This window comes from Leptonychotes weddellii, chromosome 9 (assembly GCF_054177405.1).
Source record: "Leptonychotes weddellii isolate Sample4059 chromosome 9, ASM5417740v2, whole genome shotgun sequence".
NCBI classification, from domain to species: domain Eukaryota; kingdom Metazoa; phylum Chordata; class Mammalia; order Carnivora; family Phocidae; genus Leptonychotes; species Leptonychotes weddellii.
The window spans coordinates 72,955,123-72,964,933 of NC_138377.1; the positions used below are offsets into that span (position 1 = coordinate 72,955,123).

General features: G+C 38.0%; 1 protein-coding gene across 1 annotated transcript in view; it reads right to left on the reverse strand.

Annotated features, from left to right (window-relative positions):
• LOC102740211 (fibrous sheath-interacting protein 1) overlaps window positions 1–9,811 on the reverse strand; it is a 59,209-nt gene that overhangs the window by 33,296 nt on the left and 16,102 nt on the right. Inside the window, exons 4-5 of the mRNA XM_081831846.1 lie at window positions 8,342–8,496; window positions 6,473–6,566 (exon numbers count right to left, since the gene is read on the reverse strand). Coding sequence (XP_081687972.1) covers window positions 6,473–6,566; window positions 8,342–8,496 — 249 coding nt within the window. The remainder of the gene's footprint in view (window positions 1–6,472; window positions 6,567–8,341; window positions 8,497–9,811) is intronic.

Here is a 9,811-nt window from a genome sequence, read left to right on the forward strand (position 1 = left end):
ATATTCAATCTTAACATCCACGAGCAGAAGTGGCATATACCTGAATTTCACAGAAAAGCACTTTCAAAGAGGTATTTTCAGATCATTAGAAGCCTGGTTGATTAAGATTCTGCTGTGTTGTGCCTACATACACTTATAAATTTAGAGCTGGAAACAGAGAGGCCAATGTGACAAAAGAAAAAGGAGTAACTTCCATCAAAAACACTGATGATGAACAATTCTATCATTAGATGTGTTTGCCTCACAGAGTACAGAATTCTGTCTCCACTCATCAGAGAAATGCTAAAAACTAAGGGAAAACTCCTGGTAGGGTAAGGAGTTTTGATTTTCACCAGATTTCTCTATAAAAACTTAAAAGTGGCCCCTCAAAATGGGGTGGAAAGACTTTTAAAATATTTCTAGCAAGTGCAATCTTGTCTACCTCAGCATCTCAATAGTTAAACTCGAGGGTATTAACTCTGCATTATCAACTCAAAATGTGGTTTAAAAAAATCAATTTAATGTGGTTTTTATCTTTCTCTTGGTGTCAAGGCCCCACTCGTGTTTATACCTATCAATAAAACTAAATATATAACTCAAAAACCAGTATCTTTTCTTTTGTTTTGCTGTTGGTTCTTTGTGATGTTAGAAGGGGCTGGGATGTATTCTGTGTCTGAGGAGCTGGCTGGAAATTGCCATTGTGCCACCAGCCCAAAGTCCCTCACATTACTCTTAAATAAAAGGTTAAGCAAGTGACAGGGGAGAGATTAGGAAGAATATTCATCCTAAGAATTTCTCCTTTTTAAAAATTTTAAAGGGAAAAGAGGCAGAAGGGAGATTTGGGTATGTTTGTAGATATGTGTTTAAAGTTCAAGTCTAAAAAAATTTTTTAAATTCAAAAAAATAAAGTTCAAGTCTAAATAAGTCTGGCTCTAAATTCTTCCACTCTTTTTAAAGTGCGTATTTTAACTAGATGCTGCCACCTACTGGATAATTTACAGGGCTTTGTGCTTTCCTGGTAACAAAGAAAAAGTTATGGAGGGGAACAGGGTAACAGATTTCTGTTTTCATAAGCCTTATAGAAACATTTTACTTTAAAACTTATAGCTATATATAGGCTTGATCAAAATAATTGTTTGTTTCAATTTTATACTTTTAATTAAGAAGGGTAGCCAAAGTTCAGTGAATAACATGGGAAAGAAATTAGTCTCAGAACGGAACAAACGTAAGTAGTTTCACACCATTTTTAATATGTGACTATGTTGCAATAGGAGGAATTGGAGACTAAAATCACTGCTATGTGGTCAAATTTGACTCTTATATTTCTATTCATTTATACATACAGTGAAAATCATCTGCTAATAATACCTTTCTTAGACTGAAGATTCCAAAAGTCTCCTCTTTGGGAATGAAGTAATAACTATGTTATGTCAAATGTAAAGAAAAAATGTGTAATTAGCCTAATAATGTAGTCCAAAGTAAATATCTCCTTTGGTTTTTAAGATATTTAGAAATCAGATATGTGTGACTGTTAAAAATATGCCTATGATACAAAAAACCAGCAGGAAATTTCACTAAGGAATTTGCCTTCTCTAAAAGACCAGTCACAAAAAAAAACAAAAAGAATTTACTTAAATCTGCAGAACCAGGAACACAGTAACATTGTCTCTTCCCTTGGGCACACAGGTCCAACGTGAACTACAGACAGCAGTGAGAGTGAAAAGCAACAGACATCTGGTTCACCTAACAGTATCTATTATTCCCATTCCTTTTCCATTGACCCTACTTTTACATCTTATCTGCTCTGAGCACAATAAACACTGCCAATACATAATAATTGACTAAGAATTCAAAATCCAAAAATTGAAACTCTAACATGATCATGTTTAAACCGGTGGTTCTCCCTGAACATAGGTTTCGAGCCCCTGGTAACTCCAGCTTTCAGCTCATGAAGCCCAACTGATTTCCACGTTAGAACATTAGTACTAATCTAACATTACTGCAAATGTCTGCAGGGCTTATAGTAGTCGCGTGACTCCAAAGCTACAACAGGGAGCTCGACAGGTTTAAGCCAAATAAACATGGCATGAGCTTTAAAAGGGAAGTGTAGGGGCGCCTGGGTGGCTCAGCCGTTAAGCATCTGCCTTCGGCTCAGGTCATGATCCCAGGGTCCTGGGATTGAGCCCTGCATCGGGCTCCCTGCTCCATGGGAAGCCTGCTTCTCCCTCTCCAGCTCCTGCTGCTTGTGTTCCCTCTCTCTGTCAAGTAAATAAATAAAATCTTAAAAAAAATAGAAGTAAAGTGTATTTGATAGTTCTGGTTTGATTTTGAAGAAAAGACAACTGAACTCAAAAGTCTTGCCCTGCAGGGCCAAAAGTTCATTCAGTAGTGAACTCTATGCCTGAAAAGGTTAATGTCAAAAAGCCACCATGGATCCCCTGTCTCACAGTCCCTGCTCCAGAGTCAACCACAGGAGGTAGGTACGGCTTCTTAGAAACGCATCATCCATTAGAGAAATCAACATTTAGCCCCAGCTTCCTGAAATACAGAGGCTCAGATACTGTCATATCCAGAATTATATTCCTGACACTGTCCATGTTCTTTATTTGGAAAAACGAATGCAGTCTTAGTTCTATGAAGATACAGAATTACTGACAGACATGAAAGAAAATATAAGAAATCGTACTTTTCAAGACAGATTATCTTCATACAGTAGCCTTCAGACATTTAAGTTAGTAAAATAGCATTCTATAAGCTGTAAGTTTCAAGGTGCTTTGCGGTCTTTTTTCTTAAATAGTGGACTCCCTGCTAAACAACTCTCAAAGAGAAAAAATAGGCTTGAGAAAAACACGTTATTCCAAAAAACCTTTTGAAAAAGACAATATACCTGCCCTAATAAAATGTGCAGGCAGAAATATTAACAGAAGAGAATAGAAAATTTGGAAAGAGACCCAATCAGTGCATGATAAAGTTAACATTTCAAATAAGTGAGGAAATGATGATTATCCAATAAAAGGTCCTGAGATAACTAGTGTTAATATCAAAAACAAATGGAGACTGGGGCACCTTGGTGCTCAGTCGGTTAAGTAGCCAACTCTTGATTTCGGCTGAGGTCATGATCTCAGCGTCCTGGGATGGAGCCCTACATCAGGCTCCACACTCAGTGGGGAGTCTGCTTGAGATTCTCTCTCTCCCTCTCCCCCTGCCCCTGCTCGTGCCCATGCTTGCTCACTCTCCCTTTCTCTCTCTCTCTCAAATTTAAAAAAAAAGGGTTGCCTGGGTGGCTCAGTGGGTTAAGAGTCTGCCTTTGGCTCAGGTCATGATCCCAGGGTCCTGGAATTGAGCCCTGCACTGGGCTCCCTGCTCAGCAGGGAGCCTGATTCTCCCTCTCCCTCTGCTTCTCCCCTGCTTGTACTCTTTCACTCTGTCAAATAAATAAAATTTTATTAATTTAATTTAATTTAATTTAAAAAACAAATGGAGACAAGCCTTAAAAATTATCTGAGCAGACAAAACCAGTTTAGTCATACAAACAAACCCTAATTTAACTTCTTTCACAAGGCTAACTTGACCTGGGTCATCTCTTGCTTATGTCTCTGGAAATCATAAGCAAAACCTCAAGTGTTTTCAAAAATTGATATGAAGTAAACATTACCCCTGAGCCTCATTCCATGTTTTGGCTTTAGTGTTCCCAGTTTGCAAGCTGCCTTTTTGATGTGTGCACAATAAACTTTTACTAATTACTACTTTGGTGATTCATTGATTTTATTTCTGTTATTTATGATCTTTTGATGCTAGCTAACAAATTGGGGGGAAAAAACCACCAAATCAACTCTCTACTTCATGTATCACAACAAAATGAGTTCTAAGCAGATTAACATTTTAATTTTTTTCATAAAAAATAACTATACTAAAGGAAAACACAGGTACATTTTTTTTAAAAGATTTTATTTATTTACTTTAGAGAGTGAGCAAGAGAGAGCACAAGCCAGGGGAGGGGTAGAGGGGGAAGCACACTCCCCGCTGAGCAGGGAGCCTAATGTGGGACTCAATCATGGGATCAAGGATCATGATCTGAGCTGAAGGCAGATACTTAACCAACTGAGCCACCCAGGCACCCAACACAGGTACATTTTTATGTCATCTTGTATTGGAAAAGACCTTTTTAAGCAGAGCAACAATGAAAAAAGAAATGAAATGACTGATTTAGCTAAATAAAAAAAAATATATTGGGATGCCTGGGTGGCTCAGTCAGTTAAGCGTCTGCCTTTGGCTCAGGTCATGATCCCAGGGTCCTGGGATCGAGTCCCACATCTGGCTCCTTGCTCAGGGGGACATTACTTCTCCCTCTGCCTGCTACTCCCCCTGCTCGTGCTCTCTCTCTGTGTCTCTCTGACAAATAAATAAATAAAATCTTAAAAAATATATATTAAGTTTGGGAGAGCAAGAAATACTATAAAACTAAAAATAATAAGTTAGAAAAAATGTTTTTGGTATTTATAATAGTCAAAGAATTACTATCCTTAATATGTAAAGTAGTCCTTCAAATCAATAAAAAGGAGCACCTCATTTTATAAAAGAACAAGTAATTCCCAAAATGGCTAAAAGAATAAATATTCAACCTCCTTAATTACCACAGAGATTCAAATTGTGATTTCATTTTAAATAAGTAAAGCTTTAAAACGACTATTAAATCCACTGTTGGGGTGCCTGGGTGGCTCAGTCGGTTAGCATCTGCCTTCGGCTCAGGTCATGATCCCAGGGTCCTGGGATGGAGCCCCACGTTGGGTTCCCTGCTCAGTGGGGAGTCTGCTTCTCCCTCTCCCTCTGCTCCCCGCCCCCCCTTCATGCTCTGACCCTTTACAGGATGGCTGGCTCTCCCCTGAATGAGCCTTCTAAGAAGAGAAACAGAAACTGCCAGTCCTCTTAATGGCTAGGGCTGGAAATGGTGTAGGATTACTTCTGCTGTAATCTATTGGTCAAAGTAGGCCCAGCCCAGCCCAGCCTGAAAATACAGGAAGACAGAGACTCCATCCCTCTATGAGGACTGGAATGAGCATACATAGAGGGAAGGAACTGATTGCAAACATCTTGGAAGCTAACTACCGCACAGCTCTATTCTTACTGACAGCTAAAGGTGCTCATGAGATACAAATTAGAAAGCCGATTACAAAACACCATATATATAATCTGATCTAGTTTTTATTTTTAAAATATATGTGGTTATTTGCACTAAAAATGTCTCAAAAGATAAAGAGTAAGCAAAAATATTAATAATGATTATCTCTGCAAGTTAAGAATTTAGGTGATTATTTTTTTTCTTCCTGTTTACCAATAAAGATTACATATGTGTTACTTCTATAACAAAACAGAAGTAGAAAGTGAATGATCTATGATTTTAACAGGCAAATAGTTTTTGGTGTTTTAATTAGGATATACAAATGGTAAATTTCAACAAGGCCAATCTAAATACAGATCTACAAAGAGAAACTCAGACAGACTCATTTAAAAAAAAAAAAAATCCTTAGTCATAGAAAGGGCAACCCAGATAGGCACCCACCTTCTTGGGGAGAAACATTTGGTGTATTCCAACCCCAAATCCCTCAGGCCCGAGCAGCTTCTGGGCTCTCAATGCTGGGTCCAGAAAGAAACAAACTTGAAGGAATTTCATTCATATCAAAGGTCATGCTAAACAGCTGCAGAAGTCTGAGTCAGGTTCTCGGGCTTCTACAATGTTGGACATTCACTTTGCAAAAGACAGATGGATCCGAGGATTCTCAGAGAAATCAGAGGCCCTTGCTCAGAGTCAGTGTTAGCCCCGAGCAGTACTAGAGAACCACTTACGTGACGTAAGTTAAAGGATTTCCAAAGTGTCCTGCCAAAACTTATCAACTGCTTCCCAATCCCTAAAATTTTCACCACTGTATAAGTAAGCTCAAGATTACATGACTCCATAATACCTCTACAGATGAAGAAGGAGGAAGAGAAGATAAAGGAGGAGGAGGATGAAAAGAAGGATCATAGATATACATAAACACAAGGTGAGAATGTAAAAATATGCACAATTAATTGGCTGGTCTCAAAAGCAAGACTAGAAGAGAACAGGAAATAGGACAAATCAGATTTTTATCAAAGGGATTGCAGAAGCCTGAGTGGGACCCTCCATGGAAGGATTCTAGGCAGTTAGGAGACTGTCTACATCGACTGGGTGTCTAGAGGTATCTAAGAAGACAAGAAGTAAAGGCAAAGACACTTTGTCTTTTTGCCAATTTTACACTGCCCTGCCCCCACACCCTTGAGCAGACACAAACCCTAGAAACCTCTGAAACTTATCTACACTCAGGATAGTTCCATATAATCCTACCTAATGTAATCATTTCCCCTAAAGAACAATTAGGCTCAAAGAAAAAGGAAAAATAGCTGAACTGGGAATCTTTTTTTAATCCAAATAATCTATGACTCTGAGATAAAAACAAAGACAAATTTTACTCACCGATAGTTTCTTCTGATGCAGCAGTCAAAGCTAGAAACTTTTTTGTATTTTCCATCTCCTCATTACTTTGCAAAGTTTCACTAGTTTTTGCAGACTAATAAACGAGAAACAAGTTTAAACATGGAAAAAGAAGGCAACTATACTCATCAATATTTTTTAAAATTCCATGGATTCCAAACTGTGTACATACAAACAAGAAGGTTCAGGTCATTGTACTTCTTTAATTGGGAAATCTATTAGTGTTCTTGTTCCCACAAAATTCTAGCAAATAATATTCCCAAATAGAGTTGGAATATATGTCTACCATTACATAATAATTATCTTGCTTAAATCTTCTTTAGCTTCTGTTTAATATTTCTATAACTAATGAGTAACCTAAAGGTACATCATCAAATTACAGTTTCAGACATTTCAAGATTGATGCTGTATTTTATTATGGGTCCAGTTATCATTCTTTTTTTTTTTTTTTTTAAGATTTTATCTATTTACTTGACAGAGAGACAAAGCGAGAGAGGGAACACAAGCAGGGGGAGTGGGAGAGGGAGAAGCAGGCTTCCCGCAGAGCAGGGAGCCCAATGCAGGGCTTGATCCCAGGACCCTGGGATCATGACCTGAGCCGAAGGCAGACGCCTAACGACTGAGCCACCCAGGCGCCCCTCCAGTTATCATTCTTGTTTCCAAACAAGTAAAAATTTGCTTTGAGATTCAATAAGAGTAAATGATAGACTAATTTTGTCTGCTAAAATATACACAAATCATTTCTCTAGTTTAAAGCACTGCATTTTGTATGGTGCTTTCTTTCTAGCCCATGGTCTGCCTGGGAATCTTGTAAAAATGTATTCTTAAGGGCGCCTGGGTGGCTCAGTTGGTTAAGCGACTGCCTTCAGCTCAGGTCATGATCCCAGAGTCCTGGGATCGAGTCCCGCATCGGGCTCCCTGCTCTGCGGGGAGCCTGCTTCTCCCTCTCCCACTCCCCCTGCTTGTGTTCCCTCTTTCGCTGTGTCTCTCTCTGTCAAATAAATAAAATCTTAAAAAAAAAAATGTATTCTTAATTACTTCATTATTAATTCATATCATCAGCTAGGAAATTTCCTTGAAGTCAGTCAACTGATCAAGGAGGAATTTATCAAAAACAACCAATCTGTTTTTACAATACTCCTTACTTTAAAAGTGCTCTCCTTTAAGGGGCAAGGTTCAAATATGAGCCAATGGCCATACATCAAGTCAGCGTAAACATCTGGTCAACTTCCACCCCTCAATACTACAGAGAATAAAAGGTCCAAGAAGGCCAAGCAACATTAACAGAGCACTAGAAATGTATTGAGACAGAAGCAAATAGAGTATGGTCACAGACCACAAGCACTTTACAGCATCTCAGAGATCAGCATATGACCAGCATATGAAACAGTGAACTCTCCACTCCCTGGTCACAAAAGTTTACTCAAATAATAATGGTCATCAGAGGGTTAAATGTTTGGTATAGTTATGTATTTATCTCCAAACTATAAGCTTGCTGAAGAAAAAGCAGACATACGTACTCGAACATAGGCACCACATCACTTTCTATTCCAGAGATGGAGGAACCCCAGCCTGACACTGGGAAGAGAGGTCTACTGTGCTGTCATGGAAAACAAACATGCCAATGCAGCGCCTGAAATCTGGAATGCTGCTAAGTTACCTTGTCCAGTTCCAGAGAACTATCTCCCTCACCCACCCCCTCAATATGGACATGAACACACCACTGTCCTACTTCCACAAAATAAATCAATAAAGGCAGACCACACTGATACGACCACAGTCCATGCTTTTCTTACTTATCTTAAAGGAAACTGTTTCTTCCTTGTCAGCATATGGTTAAACAATTCTTACCTTAAGTTCTTCCCACAGCTTTATTCTCATGTCTAGACCTTGCTTCTTAATTTCTTTTTCTCTATATTGTCTCTTCACCAATATCTTATCAAGCCTCCTCATCTTCTGAATGGCATCTTGAAGTTGAGAATCTAATTCTTTTAATTCGGGTTCATCTATATTGTGTTGAAAGTAGGAATGAGCTTGAAGTTTAGTACAACCATAAAGTTTTGTTTTGTGTTTACCATTTGTTCTTTCATTCAACAAATGTTTATGGCTCGCGAGAATAACTAACATTGGTGTCATGTATCTTGATTTACAAAGTGCTTCCACATGTATTTTTTCATATAATTATCTAACAACCCTGTGAAATAGACATTTATCTCTGTTTTACAGTTGAAATAACTGGGTCTTTTCTTTTTTTCCCTTTTTAAAAATTTTTTAATTTAAGCATAATTGACACACACTGTTACATTAGTTTCAGGTGTACAACATAGTGATTTAAAACTCTATAACATGCTGTATGTTCACCAAAAGTATAGCTACCATCTGTCACCATATAATGCTATTACAATACCATCGACTGGAAAAAAAATAAAACAATACCATTGACTGTATTCCCTATGCTGTGCCCTTTATTCCCATGACTTATTAATTCCATAACTGGAAGCCTATATTTCCCACTCCCCTTCACCCATTTTGCCCATCCCCCATACCCTTTTCTTTCTGACAACTATCACTTTTTTCTCTTTATTTATAGGTCTGATTCTGCTTTTTTGTTTGTTTATTCATTTTTGTTTTTTAGATTCCACATATAAGTAAAATCATATGGTATTTGTCTTTCTCAGTCTGACTTATTTCAATTAGCATAATACCTTTTAGGTCCATCCATATTGTCACAAATGACAAGATTTCATCTTATTATGGCTGCCTAATATTCCATTGTGTGTGTGTGAATATATACCACATCTTCTTTAACCATTTATCTATCAATGGACACTTGAGTTGCTTCCATATCTTGGTTATGAAAGATGATAATCTGTCAATGAGCATAAATGCTCATATACTAATGACCTAACCTGGAGTCTCAGCCACTCCAGGTTAGATCATTAGAAATGGCATATTCTGTTAAGAAAGACCAAATTTTGCAACTTTTTAAAATCCAGAGAGTGCAGTGTGTTTCTCTATAATGTATATCACTTTCTCTTTAAGGAAAAGGAGACATTTCCAGAAGGGAATTAGCTTATCCAAAAAGAATACTGATCTTATTAATAAGAAGGCTCTGCCATTTCTCCAAAGAAGACATCCAAATGGCCAACAGACACATGAAAAAGTGCTCAATATCGCTCAGCATCAGGGAAATCCAAATCAAAACCTCAATGAGATACCACCTCACACCAGTCAGAATGGCTAAAATTAACAAGTCAGGAAACGACAGATGTTGGCGGGGATGCGGAGAAAGGGGAACCCTCCTACACTGTTGGTGGGAAT